The sequence below is a fragment of the Vipera berus genome (assembly GCF_964194415.1).
Source record: "Vipera berus genome assembly, chromosome: 11".
Lineage (NCBI taxonomy): Eukaryota > Metazoa > Chordata > Lepidosauria > Squamata > Viperidae > Vipera > Vipera berus.
In genome coordinates, this window is record NC_138214.1 from 4,358,541 (window position 1) to 4,380,646 (window position 22,106).

The 22,106-nt window shown below is 46.7% G+C and overlaps 1 protein-coding gene across 2 annotated transcripts in view; it reads left to right on the top strand.

Annotated features, from left to right (window-relative positions):
• PGRMC1 (progesterone receptor membrane component 1) overlaps positions 1-22,106 on the top strand; it is a 98,421-nt gene that overhangs the window by 70,519 nt on the left and 5,796 nt on the right. The window contains exon 2 of one of the 2 annotated variants that reach the window (XM_081336539.1): positions 18,296-18,661. In XM_081336539.1, coding sequence (XP_081192665.1) covers positions 18,334-18,661 — 328 coding nt within the window. In that variant the 5' untranslated portion in view covers positions 18,296-18,333. Of the gene's footprint in view, positions 1-18,188; positions 18,662-22,106 lie in introns of those variants that run through there. The other variant, XM_081336538.1, reaches the window with a different exon arrangement.

Consider the following 22,106-nt stretch of genomic DNA (forward strand, 5'->3'; position numbering starts at 1 on the left):
TAGGGACGGGGTGTGTGTAACCCTTAATTGTAAGCTTGAAGCACAAGGAAGAGCAGGCCTTTTATTAGCATTTGAGCAACCTGTAAAGGGCAGAGGATGTTCCTAGCAGTGTCAGTAAAACAAGTCCTAACAGGAAACAGCTGCTCCGTGGGTCGTCTTATGTGCCTCTGAAAGCAAAGGGAATTCTTTTGGCATATTTACCCAAGCACAAAAGACAAAGAGAATGGAGGGCAAGCTACATTGCTGCAGCAAAACGAACAGAAAGGAAAAGAAACGGGGGGGGGGGGAAATGGGTCACAATACGCGACACCCAGCAATGGGGGGGAAAAAAAAACCCTGCCTGAGTCACACAACTTGTATCTTTCACGCTGGGCCAAATTTTGTACAATCTGCAATGCCGGCGAATATCTGTCGCTCGGGTGTAGGATGAGGGTAAAGATTCGTCCTCCGAGCTTGTGCAATCTGCTACTCCACCACCCCCAGTGAGCACCCCCATTTTTCATTCCAAATGGTGAGTCGAGTGTGCCTCCCCCCCACACACACACACTTCTGTCCCTTTGTAACAGAATAATAGAGTTGGAAGGGACCTTGGAGGTCTTCTAGTCCGACCTCCTGTTCAGCTGAGCACAGCTAGCAGGGTGGGACAAATGCCCTTTTTGTGCTGAGCAGGTCACACACAGCACACGTCAAATGCCCCACGCTATGATTTGAGGCCACCCAACCCGCTAAATCATAATGCAGCTGAGTTTAGGCTGGGTGTGTCATGCACACGCACGCAGACATTGTGATTTCTGAAGCAGGATTTATTAGCCAAGCATGAGGGATGAAGGCGTCCCTCTCAACTTTATTTCAGGAAGTGTGCGGTCAAACAACTCTTGCTTTCGTGCGACGTGTGGGTTTACCTCTACTCAAAAGTTCTGAACTGCAGTTGTGACACCGGTCAGATTGTGGAGGAAGTGTCTGGTGTGGCATAGTGTTATTTCTTGCCTGTCCTATAAGACAGCAAGAAACACCAACTCCTGTTCAGGGCTTCGCAACCTCACAAACATTGACCCAATGTGTTTCCAATTCACCCCCAGGCTGTCCCACCCCAACCCCCCTTGTTTCTTTAAAAAAAAATGCAAAAGGCAAGAATGATCTCGCTTCTCCTGCCCACCCCTCTCATTTCCTCTCCACCTCCCACCCCCAGCCCCGTTAAACGCAGGATATGGTATCATACTCCTGGAACATGATCACAGCAACACTGAAGAATGCTTGGCGTTTTTCAAATAGCTAGCAAAGACTCAGCAGTGCTTGAAGAAAGAGTCAATTACATTTCAATTGGTTTGGAAGAGGGGGAGGGGGGCTTAAAGGGGGAGTGGGAGGCAATGTGTAGAGATTAAATTTCCCCCCTAGTTTATTTGAGTCCAACTGGATTCAATACAGATGTTCTGTGGTCAAGGAATTCAACCAGCAAGGCGCCCTTGAGGTGGGTTGCCAGAAACAACTGTGCCATAGTAACATCAAACATCCATATGTACCCAGTTCTCCAAACTTGGCAACTTTAAAATGTGTGAATCCCCAGCCAGCATAGGGGATTTCATGTCATTTGATGTTCCAGTCCCGTCCAGTTGTGAATTCTGGGCGTTGAAGTTCACACATTTTGCCAAGTTGCCAAGTTTGAAAAACCCACTGATCAACAATATTTGGTGGACCAGGACATCTCCATTCTGGGCCACCTGAATCCCAGTCTCAATCCCATTCTTGTGTACAGTTTTAGATTTTCTGAAAGTCCCCCATCCAAATACGAATCGAGTTCCAGCCCTCAATAAAATTTCCAGTTACCGGGACCCCAAAGAAGGTGGTTGTGAAAATATTGTTATCAAACCAAACCATTTTGGATAAAGACTGGTCTAGACAGCATTACTGATATCAACATCTCTTTTACAGAATATATCGAATGAGGTGGAACTCAAGAAAAGCTCCAGAGACCTGGTACAGAAGACGGGAAGAACAATTAAACAGTGGAACGGCTGGCCTCCTGGAGTTGTGGGTGCTCCATTTTAAAGAAGAGAATGGACAACTTAGGACAACAAACCCATCAGGACAAGATACAGCAGTCCATCTGGATTTAAAAGACAAAGGCCACTCTTTCGAAGACAGCAAAGTCCACATTTTGGACAGAGAGGACGGCTGGTTTGAAAGAGGGGTCAAAGAAGCCATCTAGGTCAAAAGTGAACAGCCCTCTCTCAACAGAGGGGGAGGGATACGACCTCATCTATCTCCAGTCTACAACACGGTCCTTTCAGCAGCTCCAAGAAGACTCCACACCCATCTGCACTACTGGGGTGACCCTGAGGACACAGATAAACCTCCAGGTGGCTTCAACGACTCTCTAAAAAGATGCAAATGACCAGCGGTGTACAAGGAGTATAAATCCTCCCATTCCTCACCATCCAGTCAGAGCTGAGAAAGCTTCTTAGATGAGAAGCAAAATGTCTTCAAAGAAAAACAAGAAAGTCCAGTTGCTTTGTGGGGCGGGGGGAGAGAAAGCATCTTTGGGACAACCATGACCTGGATGACGGAGAATCGCCATAGACATCAAGAGATTGGACAGCCGCTTGTCTCCTATTTGAGCAGGAGGTTGGACTAGAAGATCTCCAAGGTCCCCTCCAACTCTGTTTTTCTGTTACAAGGCCCTCCTTTACACCCAGCCTACAGTCATAAACTGGTTTTGATAGCCACATTTTGTTCTCCAAAGTCATATAACCAACCACCATGCGGCCTGGCTAACCCAACGCGTTAAATCTCTAATAAAGCAGAGCTGGGCAGCGTGCGGATCAGTGTATTGATGAAAAGTCACCCAGGGAACCTAGTTTGCTTGGGTAGGCAAAGCACATCCCGAGGACACGGCCCTGGGGTTTTGTTCATCCAGGTTTAGGTTTTAACATACTGTGTGAATCTAACCAATGGTCTGTCTAAGCCAGTCTTTCTCAACTTTGGCAGCTTTGAGATACTGTAGGTGGATTTCAATTTCCAGAACTCTCCAGCCATCAGAGGGAATTTTAAGTTATTTTATGTTCCAATCCTGCCCAGTGATGGACCCTCCTCTTCCATTTCATTCAACCTTCCTGATGCAAGGAAATCGCACCCTAATCAATTTACTAATCAATTACAATCACTAACCAGTTTAGTATGGGGGGGAAATGATTGGTCCCAGAGCTATGAAGTACGCTCTCATTCTCTCTCTCTCTCTCTCTCTCTCTCTCTCTCTCTCTCTCTCTCTCTCTCTTTTTCTCTCTCTCTCTCTCTCATAAACCTGCACAGAATTGTGGTGTTCCTGATCAATATCCCCCCCACCTTTTTTATTATTTAATAGCACTTCAGGAAAAGCCAGAAGTTTTACTAGCAAACTGCTCTGCCAAATATAAGCAAGCTTTCCTTCCAAAGGCATCTTCAAACCTGCAGACTTTGCTTGTAGGTTTACAGCCTCAAACTATTTATGACAGAAGCACAGAGGTTGCAACAAGGAACAAGCTGGAAGCACCAGGAGTAAGGAGTTGTGTTTTGCTTTCCAGCATCCGCTGACTTGGGCTCCCTTCGGAAGGAAGAGGAGGGAAGGAAAGCAAGAAAGGGTAAATTAAAACCACTTACTTGTTAGTCTTCAGACAGTTGTAAAAACCTGCCATGATCCTTTAATTTACAGCCCGTCAATCCACAAATATTTGAGCCTTCATCTTGCAGGCAGAACAGCGTTTCCCGCCCCCATCAAGCTGCTGAACTGAACACTTAAATCCACACTTGCCAATTTCCCAACGCAACCCACAAAGATACAACAGCCGGTTTGCTGATACGATGTAAAGTTACAGTAGGTTTTGCAGAATTGTTCCCAACCCTGGTAAGAGCTGTTCACTCCCGTCTTTTTGCTGTCTGTCTCTCTCTCCTCTCTCACTCTTTCTCTCTCCCTTCTTTCTCTCTCCTCTCTCTCTCCCTCCCTTCTCTCTCTCCCCTCTCTCTTCTCTCTTTTCCCCTTTCTCTCTCTTCTCTCTCTCTCTCTCTGTTCTTTCTCTCTTTCCAGCTCAAGCAAACCGCAGCATCTGAGCCCAAAATCGTAACCATTTGTCTCTTTTTGGCAAAGATAACAAGAGCCTTGGGACGAGCGAGAAAGGAATTGTCCCATCTCCATGGGAAATTATTATTTTTTTTAGAAAAAGGATAGTTTTTAATCATTCCAGATAAACATTTGGAAGGAGAGAGGGAACTAAAGCATCAGAGTAAACAGTTTATCAAGAAGAATATAAAATTGTTCCTTTTGGCAAAGGGGAATGACAAAATGCAACAAAACTGTTGCAACGTGTTCTTTTTTTCTGACTAGACTTCCCACCAGATCACCCAATCCCTTCTCTTTCAGTGGCCAGCAACATTCAGTGGCCAGTCATTCTTGAGCTTCTTATTTTGCTTCCCTTTTTTTAAAAACTTTTGCAGAAGTTGGAGAGATCTGTCTAATTTTGCAGGCATCCTGCTGGTTTGACTCAGAGAGTGGAAGCATTCATATCAGAAATACGTGGGAAACGTGGTTAATCTAATGTAGCACCCGTCTTATCCATTTTATTAAGCAGGATTTGCAATTAATTCACGCCATTTCAGAGCCTTCCCCGTGAGATAAGCCTGCAAGTTATTCTAAAGAAGCCAACGAGGCTGGATGTGTTTTTTAAAAAAGAAAGAAATCTTATATCGTAGTTTCTCAACCTTAGACACTTGAAGAATGTGTGGACTTCACCTCCCAGAATTCCCCAGCCAGCCATAGGAAATCCCCAAACTATTTCATGAAATTATGGTTTGCGCACCAAAGGCTAAGTTCTCATACAACAATAAGCTATGAACCCTGGTTTGCAAAAGCCCATACACACAAGATTAAAAGGCCCAACTCTGCAAGCCATGTTGTGGCTTAGCACAATGTGTGAACCCTGTCTTTTTTTTTTTTGCTCTGTCCAGGAAAGGCTGCAAAAAATAAACACCATCCTGAAGAAAATCGGACACATAACATAGAAAGAAGTAAAAATAGAAAGAAAGAAAAAACAATAAAAAAGAAAAAACACAGTAGCTGGACCAAATTGTCAATTGTTTCCTTGGCTGAGCCAAAGATAGAATAAAAACTGAGGAACTTGATCAGACTAAGAACCAATTCTCCTGTCAGAATTTTAAGCTAGCTTTGCAAACTGGTTGCAAGGATACTTGCTTAATGTGACATCCGAGGTTCGCGACATTGTACAACAGGTAGCAACCAAAACCATCCCAAAGAAAAAGAAATGCAAGAAAGCAAAATGGCTGTCTGAGGAAGCTTTGCAAATAGCTGAGGAAAGGAGGGAAGCGAAAGGCAAGGGAGAAAAAGAAAGATACACCCAATTGAATGCAGAATTCCAGAGAATAGCTAGAAGAGATAAGAATGCCTTCTTAAATGAACAGTGCAAAGAAATAGAAGAAAATAATAGAATAGGGAGGACCAGAGATCTTTTCAAGAAAATTGGAGAAATGAAGGGAACGTTTAATGCAAAAATGGGCATGATAAAGGACCAAAATGGCAGGGACCTAACAGAGGCAGAAGAGATTAAGAAGAGGTGGCAAAATTACACAGAAGAACTATACAAGAATGAGCTTAACGTCCCTGATAATCACAATGAGGTGGTCACTGACCTCGAGCCAGACATCCTAGAATGTGAAGTGAAGTGGGCCTTAGAAAAGCTGAGCAACAACAAAGCTAGTGGAAGTGACAGTATTCCAGCTGAGCTATTCAAAATCTTAAAAGACAATGCAGTAAAAGTGCTACACTCAATTTGCCAGCAAATTTGGAAAACTCAACAATGGCCACAGGATTGGAAAAGATCAGTTTACATTCCAATTCCAAAGAAAGGCAGTGCCAAAGAATGTTCAAACTATCGCACCATTGCACTCATTTCTCATGCTAGTAAAGTCATGCTTAAAATCCTACAAGCTAGACTTCAGCAGTATGTGGATCGAGAACTACCAGAAGTGCAGGCAGGATTTCGAAGAGGCAGAGGAACTAGAGATCAAATTGCCAACATACGCTGGATCATGGAGAAAGCTAGGGAGTTCCAGAAAAACATCTACTTCTGCTTCATTGACTATGCTAAAGCCTTTGATTGTGTGGATCATAACAAACTGTGGCAAGTTCTTAAAGAGATGGGAGTACCAGACCATCTTATTTGTCTCTTGAGAAACCTATATGCGGGTCAAGAAGCAACAGTGAGAACTGGACACGGAACCACTGATTGGTTCAAAATTGGGAAAGGAGTCCGGCAAGGCTGTATACTGTCGCCCTGCCTATTTAACTTATATGCAGAGCACATCATGAGAAAGGCAGGGCTAGATGAATCAAAAGTTGGAATTAAGATTGCTGGAAGAAATATCAACAACCTAAGATACGCAGATGATACCACTCTAATGGCAGAAAGTGAAGAAGAACTAAAGAGCCTCTTGTTGCAGGTGAAGAAGGAGAGTGCAAAACTTGGGTTGAAACTTAACATTAAGAAAACCAAGATCATGGCATCTGGCCCTCTCAATTCCTGGCAAATAGATGGGGAAGAAATGGAGGTAGTGACAGATTTTATTTTCCTGGGCTCCAAGATCACTGCAGATGGGGACTGTAGCCAAGAAATTAAAAGACGCTTGCTCCTGGGGAGGAAAGCCATGGCAAATCTAGACAGCACACTAAAAAGCAGAGACATCACCCTGTCAACAAAAGTGCGTATAGTCAAGGCTATGGTCTTCCCAGTTGCAACGTATGGCAGTGAAAGTTGGACCATAAGAAAGGCTGAGCGCCAAAGAATTGAGGCCTTTGAACTGTGGTGCTGGAGAAGACTCCTGCGAGTCCCTTGGACCGCAAGGCGATCAAACCGGTCAGTCCTAGAGGAGATCAATCCTGACTGCTCTTTAGAAGGCCAGATCCTGAAGCTAAAACTCAAATACTTTGGCCACCTAATGAGAAGGAAGGACTCACTGGAGAAGAGCCTAATGCTGGGAAAGATCGAGGGCAATAGAAGAAGGGGACGACAGAGAATGAGGTGGCTGGATGGAGTCACTGAAGCAGTAGGCGTGAGCTTAAATGGACTCCAGAAGATGGTAGAGGACAGGAAGGCCTGGAGGAATGTTGTCCATAGGGTCGCGATGGGTCGGACACGACTTCGCAGCTAACAACAACAAAGGTTCCCCCGCACATGCGTGCTAGTCGTTTCCGACTCTTCAAAGCCGAACAGCCAGCGCTTGTCCGAGGACGTCTCCGTGGTCATGTGGCCGGCATGACTAGACGCCAAAGGCGCACGGAACGCTGTTACCTTCCCACCGTAGTGGTCCCTATTTTTCTACTTGCATTTTTACGTGCTTTCGAACTGCTAGGTTGGCAGAAGCTGGGACAAGTCTACCTAAATATCTGTTTGCCACACACTCTTTAAACTCTCCTCAAGCGGTTCAAACTGTATTTGCAGCTCATCACGAAATCATCCTCCCCATTTGCCTGACCGATAAAATAAAAATTAACTCTCTCTGATTCCTTGCAAAGAAAAAAAGAAAGAAAGAAAGAATACTGTTGTTTGGGTAATTCTTTGCCAATATAGGTAACCTCATCTAACAATAATTCATTTAGTGACCATGGAAGTTACAACGGCACTGGAAAAAGTGACCATTTTTCACACTTACGACCATTGCAGTAAAAGGGGGCAAGAATTCACTTAAAAAATGTCTTGCTTAGCAACAGACAATTGAGGTCGTAAGAGTGTATTTTTTCTGTCTGTATGTTTTTTTCCTCAGAGAGATCCAATGCTTACAGTTTTGCAAAGTTAAATTTTTGGTCTCATTTAAATAATGCCTAGTGCCGAAACGTAGGTTGGTTTGGATTGGGTATAGTGTACGTGATGAAGCCAGCCACAGCGGCTTGTTTAAGCCATGATTTATGGTCAAATCTCAGCCCTTGGATTAGCTTTGTTTTGAGAGAGAGGCCAAGGTCAGACAATACAATTCTGTGGGTGATCTAAGCTGGACTCAGCCAAAACCTGAACTGTAATTCTTTTGTGTAATCAATTTGTAAAGCCACCCATCTCAGCAAGCACCTCTGGAGGTAAACATCAAAAAGCAGAATAAAAACAATCACTGCATGCAAGATTTAAATACAAACATTAAAACCTAAAGGGAAAAAAAAGATGAACATGAAAATTAGGATTGCAATAACTCACGTAAACACATGAAGTCTTTTGTTCTGAAGAACAGCTGCAGATTCATTGGCTAACCTACTTGATTCATTTCCAATTAAGCAAGTTCCAACAAACCAACATTCCTGTTTGCTTGAAGCTGATGGGCCAATATCCCACAACGCATTCTTGATAACTGTAAGTCATTACATTTTAGGTCTGATTACTTTGTGGATGTAACAAGTTTAGATACTTTTACTTTATGGCAATCTGAGATGTCATTCTGTTTAATGTAATTTTAGCGTTGACATTGTAATTTAATATAGGCTTCCATCCTGGATCTCACTTAATGCTAGATGGTTTTACAAATATATTTTAACTCTGACTGACATTTTGTTGTCTTTCCTCTGTGCTGGTCCACGACCACAATAAATCTAGACTGAGCTTAAGGTTACAGTTTAATAATAAAAAAAAAAACCTTCTGCCTTCGAAATGCGCAAAAGTGGATCTTGTGACCCCGGGATACTGCAACAGTCATCAATACGAGTTAGTTGCCAAGCGTCTGAATTTTAATCACGTGACCGTTGGAATACCGCAGTGGTCGTAAGTGTGAAAAGTCATTTTTTTTCACTGTCATTGTAAGTTCTAGACAGAAACCAAATGAGCTGTAGTATCTCAAGGATTACCTGTATAAACCAAGGAATATCAGGCATATTATCCCTGCAAGGAGAAAAACTATTTTAACATTAGCAGCCTATCCCGGACAAATTAAATCCCTTTAAGTTGGGGTATGTTCCTTCCAAACATATACTGTCAAACCTTAGTTTGCCAAACTTACATGTGCAAAGGACAGGCGCCAACATCTTCTATGGAATTTCTTTTCATCCATAAGGAGACAGACAGGCAAGTTCAGACAAAGCTTAAATCTTCAACTCGCTCAGCCGTCAGGGAAGTAGTATAAAACTCTGCCTGTGAGCTACACACACATAAATTTTCCCATTGCCATTTTGTTTCCCCAGGTTGAAACAAGCCACTCTTCTCTCCACCATGATTTGTAGAGGGAGCCCCAAAAGGCTGGGTTCACCCCTACCTCGAGCTCCGAGCCATGCTTTATTTATTATACGCCAACCATACATACAAAACCCCCTAAGGCTGAGTTTACACATTATGCAAACAAATTCCTTTCTGGCTTTATGCAATGTTTGAATCCGGTCGAGCTGATCTAACAGGACTGGATTGTTTTGGAGTTAGGAGGGCTGCAAGGTAGAAATGGAGTAGCACAGAGAGAGACAAAGCGCTCCTCTAAGGATGGGCCTAAGGTGAACCAAAATGGGGGCCAGAAAGACCATCGTTTTTGCCTTATGCCCTGGTTCACCTTTCCACGTCTGGATGCTCAAACGATCTAACTAGTGATCTGGAGGTTGACCACACGGCTGGCCCAGCCGATGGCACTCAAGAGAAGAAGGTGAGCAACCTCAGCTAGAACGCAAAAAAGAAAGCTTCCACCTAATGGAGGGACTTCTCCCGCCTTCCACGAAACACGGATGTTCAATTGTAAGACACGTGTGAATGGATACTTCCTCAAAATGGAAGACTGAGCCACGGAATAAGATCTTGCAACACAAGGCTTCGACTGTTAGGAGTCTGGAAAATATCCAGAAGTTCCTCATGTGTCAAGAAGCAAATTTGTATCACAGATAATAATGTTGACAGAGATGCTTTCATCAACCTTCTCCTCTAGATCAGAGGTCCCCAACCTTTGGGGTACCAGGGACCCCCGGTTCCGTGGAGAGAGGTTTTTCTGCAGACCGGAGAGTGCGTGGTTTTGTGTGCTGCCTGCATCCTGCGGATGGGGCTTTGCTTGTTTGTGCGAACCGGTTGCTGGCATGCCACGGACAAGTACCAGTCCACGGACAGGGGGTTGGGGACCCCTGCTCTACATGGCGTGGCCTTCAAACTCACACAATTCATCCCTGGTTTGGCCATCATCTTCCTCAGACTGAGGAAGGCGAATTTAAAGTGTTAATTCAGCAGGATTATAACTCCCGGCTGCTTCTAGAGAGACAAGTGATTGCTAGTTACAGGGAGACCTCAAGTTACCCCTGTCTGTTTAGTGACCATCGGAAGTTACAACAACACTGGGGGAAAAAGGGACTCAGGACTGTTTTTCACACTTACAGCCATTGCAGCATCCCTCCCGTGGTCACGTGATCAAAATTCAGATGCTTGGCAACTGGCGTGTACTCAAGACGGTTTCAGTGCCCGGGAGTCATGTGATCCTCTTGTTGAAGGAAAAGTCTTCATCATTCTTTTGTGACTTTCTGACAAGCAAAGTCAATGGGGAAGCCAGATTCGCTTAACAACTGTGTTACTACCTTAACAACTGCAGGGATTCACTGTGGCAGGAAAGATCATACAACGGGGCAAAATTCACTTAACTGTCCTACTTAGCAACAAATTTTGGGCTCAGTTTTGGTTATAAGTTGAGGACTATGAATATGTGGGGGTCCTTGGTGCTGTCTGAGCTGGGTTGATTATTTAGCAATGTTTCTAACATTAAGTGGTGCAGTGTACAACTTCTGCTGACTACATTATCACATCAATGTCATTCAATTATTTGCTTTGCCTTGAATGAGATTTTTTTTTCCAACCAAGCCTGCATCTCCTGGTGGTCTTCCATTACTAATCAGGTGATTGAATGCTGTGGATTTTTTTTGTGTCCCCTAGGACAGGGGTCCCCAACCCCTGGTCCATGGACCAGTATCGGGCTGTGGCATGCCAGCAACTGGTCCACACAAAGAAGCAAAGTCCCATCCGTGGGGTGCAGGCAGCACACAAAACCTCCGATCCACGGAAAAACCTCTCTCCACGGAACTGGTCCCTGGTGCCCAGAAGGCTGGGGACCTCTTCCCTAGGACCTCTGCTACCTAAAATACTTTATTTAAATGCAGAAGAATACACAGTCCCAATCAAAGACAAAATATGAGCAGAAGCTCTGCTCTACTCAGCTTTATTCAGACGTTTGCCCACCACGTAATCTACGGTTTTGCAAGAAAGCTACGCTAAAACTGAGCAAGCACCCAACAAACATTAAACTCAACCGGATTTGCACAAAGACAGGGAGTAAAACACCCTGACTAAACCGCAGAGCTGAGATGTAGTTTAAGCTTAAGATTGGCTTGAGTTCACATAATATATTCAGTTTTAACGACATTTGCTTGTTTGTGGTTTATCACCGGTTTGGTAATTTGCTAAGTAAAAGTGGATCCTGAGGAAGTTCTGTCAACTTAGCCAGTTAAGGTTGTTTTGCTACAGTTAATCCAAATACTTCTCCAGCCAGTGCTTTTTTTGTAAAGGAAAAAGGTGCCGGAACTCACACATGTCATACAACCCGCCTTGCCTATCCTACAAGGTTCCATCCAAAAAAGGTGCCGGAACTCCGTTCTGAGCGTTCTGTGACAAAAAAAAGCCCTGTCTCCAGCTAAGAACATGGTCTTGCAAGAATGAGACGAGGCTGTATAACTGGTGTTTTGAAAAAGTTAGCCGGAAACAAAACTGTGGCAAGTGAGCTTTTGTTAAAAAAAGAAAAAAGAAAAAGAAAAAAGAAAAAGTTAGCAGGGAAAGAAAAGTATGAAAAATGAACTTTTGTAAAGAAGACCAAACTGTAACAATTGTCATGTTACTGGTCTGGGAATAAAAGCTCTTTAAAACTGCATTTTAAAGAGGAAGGAACATTTGTCCAGTCACGTCAACAACAGAGCCATTCTCTGCTACAATACAACATTTCCATTACACACTTGCAAAAGGCACACAAAGGATGTGCTTTTAGAAATCCACTCTCCAAGCACTGTAATCAGTTTAGAACAAAACCTTTCAAACTGGGCAACTTTAAGACGTGTCCAGCTCAACTCAAAATTCTTCAGCCAACATGGGAGTTGAAGTCTATATGTGATGGCTGGGGAATTCTGGGAGTTGAAGGCCATACACGATGGCTAGGGAATTCTGGGAGTTGAAGGCCGTACGTGATGGCTGGGGAATTCTGGGAGTTGAAGGCCGTACGTGATGGCTGGGAATTCTGGGAGTTGAAGGCCATACGTGATGGCTGGGGAATTCTGGGAGTTGAAGGCCGTACGTGATGGCTAGGGAATTCTGGGAGTTGAAGGCCTTACGTGATGGCTGGGGAATTCTGGGAGTTGAAGGCCATACGTGATGGCTGGGAAATTCTGGGAGCTGAAGGCCATATGTGATGGCTAGGGAATTCTGGGGGTTCAGCACCAAACCATTTAAGTTGCCAAGTTCAAAAAACACTGATTTAGGACAACCCGCCAGGAAGCACAACCAAATCTGGGCACTTAGAAGACAGGAAGTGTGGAGGAAGAAGGATAAGGTAGAAGCACAGTTTGGATCCCCTGTTAACTACTCACCCTTCTTATTCTACCACCATTTTCAACTTAGATTGGGGGATGAGCTGGCCGGCCTTCGGGATTAAGGTCAGGAGGAGGGTCCCATCTTTCCCCCACCCACCCCCACCACTTTCAAGGAAGAGATTTCCAGCCTGTTCTTCATTGCACTGTCCCACCATGAGGGTCCTGTTCTAAACACAGCTTCCTGGGAAATAAATCGGGTTAGGTTAGGGCAGGGGTAGGCAACCTCGGCTCTTTTATGACTCATGGACTTCAACTCCCAGAATTCCTGAGTCAGCATAGCTGACTCAGGAATTCTGGGAGTTGAAGTCCATGAGTCATAAAAGAGCCGAGGTTGCCTTAGGGGAGTCAAGTCCCACCCCCCATCCGCTCTCTAGGAACGGGAAAAGGGATGAAGGTCCCTTTACAGCAAACTCTGTTCGGGCCAGCCGGTTCTTCCCCGGTCACTAAGGGAGGGGGCAGCTGCCCTCCCCCCCATTCTAAATGGACTGGATTTCCCACGCCAGGGGGGGGGGAAACGGCGTTGTTTCAGAAGAGCCGCGCGTGGTTTTGATCAGGGCGGCTTCTCTTCCGACAGCTCCGGGCCACTACATGCCCCGACCCGTCCCGGGAGCGCCCGGACCGCCACCCTCCTTAACAAGCATCGCGCAACTCCCGAGCCAAGCCAGCTGCGGGCGGACGGCCGCCCGAACCGAGCCCCCGGCAGGGCAGCTAAAGCAAGGGGAGAGAGCGCCTCCGAGCATGGGCAGAGTGCGTTTCCCCCAGTTTCCCCCAACGGGTCCCCAAAGAGCCCCGACGGAGAGGGGGCGGGGAGGGAAAGAGGGCAGAGGTTTCTCCATCCAGGACACACACACACACACACACACACACACACACACACACCCTTTCCCTTGCAAAGAAGGTGCCGTTCAGCCCAGCGCCCCTCTGGGGGCAATGCAAGCGAGGGGTGGGGGGTTGGTGGGAGAAAGAGCTGGACCCCTCCACCCCCATATTGCTTTCCTCCCGATGCATCTTGCAAAGGGTTGCACGCACACAGACCCGGTACCTGCCGCCCAGGTTACCCGCCAGGCCTCTGCCCTGCCCGCCGGGTCCCTCTGTCCCGAGGGCGCCGCTCGCCGTCCCGCGGGCCTCCTGCCTCCGCCAGCCTCCCTCGGGCTGCAGCTCCCTCCGCGGCCCGCCGAGCAGCAGTCGCCGCCCACGGGCGTTCCCGGCCGGGGAGAGGACCAGGCTGCCTGCCTGCCTGCCTGCCTGCCTGCCGGGCGCCCGGAGCCAGCGCCGGGCGCCTTCCTGCTCTCGGCTCCCTGGCTCTGCCCAGCCCTCCCCGTGGCTGCGTTCCCACGACACGCGCGATGCGCCCATCTTCCGGCTCGACGCTCCACGACGGGGTTCGTCCCTGCAACGCGCGCTAGCCCCGAACACGCGTCGCCCGCCTGCAGCCGCTGGCTTTTGCCCCGCGTGGGTCAAGCGTGCAGCGCCTGCGGGAAACGCAGAGCATCGTGGAGCACGGGCAGAACGCCCCGGTTCTATCTTGGGGCGGCTCTGATCCTCTATCTGGGGTGCTATCCACCGCTTTAGCCCGCCGCTGGGAGGCGAGGCAGAGGAGTTGAGAAAGACTACTGCCGGGCGCTGTCCCTGGGGCTGCCCTTGAAGAGGGTTTGGAAGCTTCCACTGGGTCTGTGTCCAGACAGGGTGTGAAGGGCGCCCCCTCCTGGCTGGGCTTGCAACTGCCGTCTGTGATCTCTGCTGTGTATTCTATTTTTTATGTTTGAGATGGGAGGAGGAGGAAGAGGAAATTGTTCTTAAATTTACTTTAAGATGGTTTCCCTGTTCAGATTCACTTGTTCAGATGGGCAGCCAGATAAACTTAATAAAGTTCTATTCAAAGATACGTTGAGCTTCATTTGAAGCTCAAGAGGGCATTTCAGAGCCTACCAATTCAAACCATGGTTCTATAGACCTACTTGGAGACCCATTTGGGGACCCAGGTGGTGCAAAAACACCACCTCCTGACTGTATTGGCGCTGTTGACTTTGTTCTTTGTAACTGCTGTGGCTTTGAATTTTGATAACTATATTTATTCTGTTTGTTGTTGTTCGCTGCCCAGAGTCACTTGTTGAGATGAGCAGCTGTACAAGTTGATTAAACAAACGCATAAATAAGCTAAGCTTGCAGCCATACGGTGTCACAACTAAGACACATGAAGACACTGTCCAATGTGTGAACCCAGCGTTTGGATTGGAAACTGCACTGTTTAGTACTGAAATCCTTCCATGGGCCTCCAGTAGTGGTTAAGTTGTTTTTTTTTTTAAAAAAAAATAAGAAATAAAATCTGTGGGTCCCTCTCTTTCTACCCCTTCAACTGCAGAATTCCACAAATAAAGCAAGGCAATTGCATTTTATAGGTTTTTTTTACCCTGTTCAATTCAAAAATCTTGAATCCTCCTTCATTAGTGCCAACACTCCCTCATGTGGGGAAAAACAGAACTAAAATTCCAGTTATAAAATCTGTTGTTTTCCTAAATATAAATACCCCAAAATTCTAACCTCTGCAAAAATCCAAATACACTAATCTGTGTTTTATTTTATTATTATTATTTTCCCCCCCAAAAAAAGGTTGTGGACACACAACATAGTGACTGCGTGCCGATCAGAGAGGGAATCAACGTCCAGGTGCAACCAGCCACCATTGTATTCAATAGTGTCACTCGTCTCAAAATGACATCAGGGCTAAAGTGATCATCAGCAATGCAGATTATGCTCGAAGTTGGCCTTTTTCTATATGCTAGTTCTCTGTTCATTTTTTTAAAAAATTACAATATTTTTTTTTAGGAAACAGGACAGGAAATATGCTAACAGGGTCATTTGCCACGAGACAGGTAGCAAATAAATTCATATTTATTTGCATTATGTTTATTTGAATTTATCTAAATAAATAAATCTGGTGCATGCCAATGAGCATTTAAGTATACAATTTATTTATTAAACACATTTCTACGCTGCCAGAATCAAAGCAACTCTTGGCAGCTGACCATTTGCAGCTTTCTACTGAAATCCATTTCATGTTGGGCCCAGAGTATCCGCATATACATTCTGGTTTGGTTTGGTTTTTGTTTTTAATGTCCATGATTGCAACTACTTGACAAACAGGTAATCAGGGGGAAAAAGAAACTAGAAAAAGGAGATAGGTGTGTGAAAATTGGAGGGGAAGATAACTCAGGGCACATCAATGGAGCAGGTTAATAGTGTTAGTGCCCTAAATTCTCATTTAAAGCCATTTTGTTTTTCTCATTATTGAGGTCACTTAAAAAGAGCAGTGAGGTTACAGGATCGATATTGCAAGCATCTTGAAGAGAATTGCACATACAGGGCGTGTAGATGTTCATCCAGATAGTTCTGATGTTGCCAATCAGGGTTGATTGCCACAGGCCGTAATCAACCAGATGATGTGGGAACTTTTGATTAAAGGATTTATTTGTTTGTTTGTTTACATCACTGATACGGCCGCCGGACTCACAAGCGTAACTCTGAGCAACATAATGGTTGCAGATTAAATGTTTTACCCTGGTTTATTTATAATTTTAATCTGAGGGAAGGGAATTGACTATCTCCAATGGCAATAGGAAGATTTGGTGCCTTGCTAGCACTGATGATGTTACCTAGTTGGGTCATGAGACGTCCGCAAGAAAAGCCACCCAGTTCACAGAGCCCCAAGGACCCCTCATTTCAACCCTGAGCTACAAATATTCTCCTTTATTGTCCCATTATTGATATTACTGCTTGACAAGCAAACCCCCCAGGTGTCTCGACACAACCAGGGTATTAATCTTTAACCTGGAAAATATAAACCACATGTTCTGCAGGAGTTGTCAGGAAGACATAGCATCACATTATGAAGGCTTAGGAAACTACTTCTCTAGAAGTTTCCCAGCAACTTTTAAGATGGGTGGGGGATTCTGAGAATAATTAGCTTGCTGGGGAATTCTGGGAGCTGAAGTCTGCCCGTCTTAAAAGTTGTTGAGGTTGAGAAACGTGGGGGCTCCAGCCTAGACTTCTTAGGGGCCACTGTCGGTTGTGTTCCTTGAAACACTCCGTGCTAAGCCCAGAAAACTTCGTCTTAAGATTTCTCCTCTAGTGGAAAATCTTTCCTGAGAGTTTAGCAGAGCGTTTAACAAAACGCCAGATTTGGAAGGGACCTTAGAGGTCATCTAGTCCAACCCTCTGCTTAAGCAGGAAACCCTATATACCATTTCAGACAAATGTTTGTCCAATTTCTTCTTAAAAGCCTCCAGTACAGGTAGTTTTCGGTTTATGAACACAACTGAGCCCAAATTTTTTGTTGCTAAGTGACACGTTTGCTGACTGAGTTTTGCCCTTTTATGACCTTCCTTGCCATGGCTGTTAAGAGAATCACTGCACCTGTTAAGTTAGTAACACGGTCGTTAAGTGAATCTGGACCTCCCGTTGACTTTACTTCTAAGAAGGTTACAAAAAAAAGGTCCTCCCATGAGCCAGAGACTTATGCAGCCGTCACAAATATAAGTCAGTTGCCAAGCGGCTGAGTTTTGATCATGTGACCGTGGCGGCCGTCTGTGCCATTGTAACTTCGAATGGGCACGAAACGTGCTGTGGTAAGTCGAGGGCTACCTGTGACAGCCAGAAGGGACCTTGGAGGTCTTCCAGTCCAACCCCCTGCTCCGTCGGGAGACCCTACTACCCCATTCCAGGCAACTGGCTGTCCAGAATAGAGAATAGAATAGAATAGAATAGAATAGAATAGAATAGAATAGAATAGAATAGAATAGAATAGAATAGAATAGAATAGAATAGAATAGAATAGAATAGAATAGAATAGAGAAATAAGAATAGAATAGAATAGAATAGAATAAAGAAATAAGAATAGAATAGAGAATAGAATAGAATAGAATTACAGAGCAGAATAGAATAGAATAGAATAGAATAGAATAGAATAGAATAGAATAGAATAGAATAGAATAGAATAGAATAAAGAAATAAGAACAGAATAGAATAAAGAAATAAGAATAGAATAGAATAAAGAAATAAGAATAGAATAGAATAGAATAAAGAAATAAGAATAGAATAGAGAATAGAATTACAGAGCAGAATAGAATAGAATAGAATAGAATAGAATAGAATAGAATAGAATAGAATAGAATAGAATAGAATAGAATAAAGAAATAAGAATAGAATAGAATAGAATAAAATAAAATAAAGAAATAAGAATAGAATAGAATAGAATAGAATAGAATAGAATAGAATAAAGAAATAAGAATAGAATAGAGAATAGAATAGACTTACAGAGCAGAATAGAACAGAATAAAGAAAGACTAGAAGAGGAAATGGAATGAAATAGAAGAAATGAAGAATAGAAGAAAGAAATGAAGAATAGAAGAAATGAGGCCAGGCGTTGCCGCTGGCTCATGGCCAGCCTAAGAAGCAGCTCCGAGCTGGGCACATTGCAAGGGCGGCTTCGGCCGGCAGCCAAGGCAAGGCAAGGCAAGGCAAGGCAGGGGTGGCTGGCTGCCGTCCGGGCGGGATCGCCGCTTGCGCAACCTGCCCGGGGAGGCAGCCTGGCCAGCCGCGTCTTCTCCGCCCAGCCGACCCGCCTTCCCTGCGCGCCCCGGCTCCTCCTCCTCCTCTCCTCCATCCCGCGCCTTCCCTCCGCCGGCCAGCCAGCAGCAGCAGCAGCGACCTCCGCGATCCGAGCAGGCATGGCGGGGCAGGAGGAGGCGGCGGCGGCGGCGACAGAGGGCGCGGAGGCCGGCGGCCCGGGCTTGCTGCTGGAGATCGTCAGCTCCCCGCTGAACCTGAGCCTGCTGGGCCTCTGCCTCTTCCTGCTCTACCAGATCGTGCGCGGGGACCGGCCGCGCGCCCAGCCCGACGGCGAGGAGGAGCCGCCGCCGCTGCCCAAGCTCAAGCGCCGCGACTTCACCCTGGCCCAGCTGCGCCCCTTCGACGGGCTGGCCAACCCGCGCATCCTCATGGGCCTCAACGGCAAGGTCTTCGACGTCAGCCGCGGCCGGAAATTCTACGGCCCCGGTGAGCCAAGAGCCCGCCGAGGCTTAAACCGCCCGCTCCCCGGGGACCCCCCCCCCCGGGCGCCTAAAGCCCCGGAGGAGAGTCGGGCGCCCCTGAGAGTCCCCGGGTGGTGGGGGAGGGGTGGTGGTCTGAGATCCCTGGCCCCCAGAAAGGCCCAGAGGGGAAACCCCCCCCAAGTTGCAGTCGATCAGCCAGAGAGGACCCCCAAGTTGCAATCAGCCAGAAAGGCCCAGAGGGAACCCCCCAAGTTGCAGTCGATCAGCCAGAGAGGATCCCCAAGTTGCAATCAGCCAGAAAGGCCCAGAGGGGACCCCCCCAAGTTGCAGTCGATCAGCCAGAGAGGACCCCCAAGTTGCAATCAGCCAGAAAGGCCCAGAGGGGACCCCCCCAAGTTGCAGTCGATCAGCCAGAGAGGACCCCCAAGTTGCAATCAGCCAGAAAGGCCCAGAGGGGACCCCCCCAAGTTGCAGTCGATCAGCCAGAGAGGACCCCCAAGTTGCAATCAGCCAGAAAGGCCCAGAGGGGACCCCCCCAAGTTGCAGTCGATCAGCCAGAGAGGACCCCCAAGTTGCAATCAGCCAGAAAGGCCCAGAGGGGACCCCCCAAGTTGCAGTCGATCAGCCAGAGAGGACCCCCAAGTTGCAATCAGCCAGAAAGGCCCAGGGAGGACCCCCAAGTTGCAGTCAATCAGCCAGAGAGGACCCCCAAGTTGCAATCAGCCAGAAAGGCGCAGGGAGGACCCCCAAGTTGCAGTCGATCAGCCAGAGAGGATCCCCAAGTTGCAATCAGCCAGAAAGGCCCAGAGGGGACCCCCCAAGTTGCAGTAGATCAGCCAGAGAGGACCCCCAAGTTGCAATCAGCCAGAAAGGCCCAGGGAGGACCCCCAGGTTGCAGTCAATCAGCCAGAGAGGATCCCCAAGTTGCAATCAGCCAGAAAGGCCCAGAGGGGACCCCCCCAAGTTGCAGTCAATCAGCCAGAGAGGACCCCCAAGTTGCAATCAGCCAGAAAGGCCCAGAGGGGACCCCCCCAAGTTGCAGTCGATCAGCCAGAGAGGACCCCCAAGTTGCAATCAGCCAGAAAGGCCCAGGGAGGACCCCCAAGTTGCAGTCAATCAGCCAGAGAGGACCCCCAAGTTGCAATCAGCCAGAAAGGCGCAGGGAGGACCCCCAAGTTGCAGTCGATCAGCCAGAGAGGATCCCCAAGTTGCAATCAGCCAGAAAGGCCCAGAGGGGACCCCCCAAGTTGCAGTAGATCAGCCAGAGAGGACCCCCAAGTTGCAATCAGCCAGAAAGGCCCAGGGAGGACCCCCAGGTTGCAGTCAATCAGCCAGAGAGGATCCCCAAGTTGCAATCAGCCAGAAAGGCCCTGGGAGGACCCCCAAGTTGCAGTCAATCAGCCAGAGAGGATCCCCAAGTTGCAATCAGCCAGAAAGGCCCAGAGGGGACCCCCCAAGTTGCAGTCAATCAGCCAGAGAGGATCCCCAAGTTGCAGTCATCCAGAAAGGCCCTGGGAGGACCCCAAGTTGCAGTCAATCAGCCAGAGAGGATCCCCAAGTTGCAAGGCCCAGGGAGGACCCCCAACTTGCAGTCAAATCCCCGGGGTGGGGGTTATGCAAGGCAGAATTGCAGACTCTCTAAAGTAGATTCCTTTGGATTTGAGGTCTGCTGTGTTACGTTAGAAGCATTTAGTGCAAGGATCGAGTCTCTTGTTTTGCTTATTTATCAGATTTCTACACGCCCTTTGCAGCTAAGTATGGATTAGCAGTAAAAACCATACTGCTAGAAAGAGAGTTAAAATAGAATTAAAAACAGAATTTAAGACAGTTGGAAGAGGCGGAGGGAGCAGCTTCAAGCCACCTCACCACCTCCAGGGTTGCCTAGCACTCTTAGACCCCCCCCACCCCCCCCACCCCGGCCAATTGGCAGAACCAGATCTGGACGGTGTTCTGGAAGGCCAGAAGAGAGAGGGCAAGCCTGGGGGGGGGCAACAGCAGAGAGGGCTCCCTTCCTAGATCCTGCTGGTCAAAATTCTTTTAGACAGGATCTGCAACATGCTTTCCCTGCCGGATCAGTTGGGATTGGCACAAGATGGTTTTCAGATTAGACGATGTAGATTAGACTTTGGCACACACGCTCCTCTTTCTGCTGCTCTCTGCTATCTTTCGAGGCCTTTTTTGTATTCTGAGTTTTTCACCGGCCGGGTTGCTTGATGTCACACACACGCACAGACCTCTCTCTCCGCCCATCCGGCCTTGCAGAATTTATTAGCCAAGTCCTGCAGACCCTGATAGCAAAGAATCTGTTCTGTGAAGGTGCCACTTTGTGTGCAATCCAGGCCTGGTTTTTTTGCAGAACCTCTTTGCAAATGTCACTTCCAAGATTTAACCTGATTGCAAATGGACTCTGGTCCTACAAAAGGTTTCCCAATTTGTGGTGCAACAGGGCAAAGGTAACACCTGCGAAAGTCCAGCAAGCTCTTTTGCGGTCTGAAATGTCCACAGAACTTAAAATCCCTTTTCAGTCAATAATCAGGAGGAGTCCGATCGCGTAGTAGGCCTTTTAATACAATATGTCCGTTGAAAAGTTGGAGAGCCGGTTTGGTCTGGTGGTGAAGGCTTCAGGCTTCAAACTGGGAGACTGGGAGTTCTAGCTCTGCCTTAGGCTTGAAAACCAGCTGGGTGACTTGGGGCCAGCCCCTTTTTCTTAGTCCAGCCCGCCCCACAGCATTGTTGTTAGAATAGAAAAAAATAGAAAAAGAAAACAAACATTAGGTATGTTCACTGCCTTGAGTTATTTATAAAAAAATAATAAAGGCAGGATACAAATAGATAAATAATAAACTAAAAAGTGCAACATGACACGTTGAATTTTGGCTACCGTAGACTAACATAGCTTCCTCTTACAATGCTCAAAACAGTTCGTAGCCATTTTTTCCAAATTAACCAAGTGTTACAACCGGGAACCTACAGTAAGTTGATTCCAGAGAGAGATTCATTGGAGCCGGTTCTGTTCGTTTCTGATTAACAGGCCCAGAGCTTTACCATACAGCTGTCAACTGAATATTCTTCTTTCAGATTAAGCCTTGATGAAATCCAGATTTAGTTGAACCTAGGGTTTGATTTTGCAACAAGTCTGAATTCAAAAGCTTCAGCAGTCTGAAAGCCAAAGTGCCAAAGACTTTGGGCTGCGGTCCTGCATTTGAGCCCCAGTTGTGACATTTAGGCAGCCAGGAAGGCAACCCAAGGGAAGAAGGCCTTTTGTGTGTGTGTGTGTGTGTGTGTGTGTGTGTGTGTGAAAGAGAGAGAGAGAGAGAGAGATCCAAACCAGTTACTCTAGTGTTCCCCATAAAATATTTATTGCTGCCACCTGATCTGCCGTTGGCTCGGAACGAGCTGGGATATTGAAAAACCACGTGAAATCAGTCAGGCCAGGCAGCGTCTTTTCT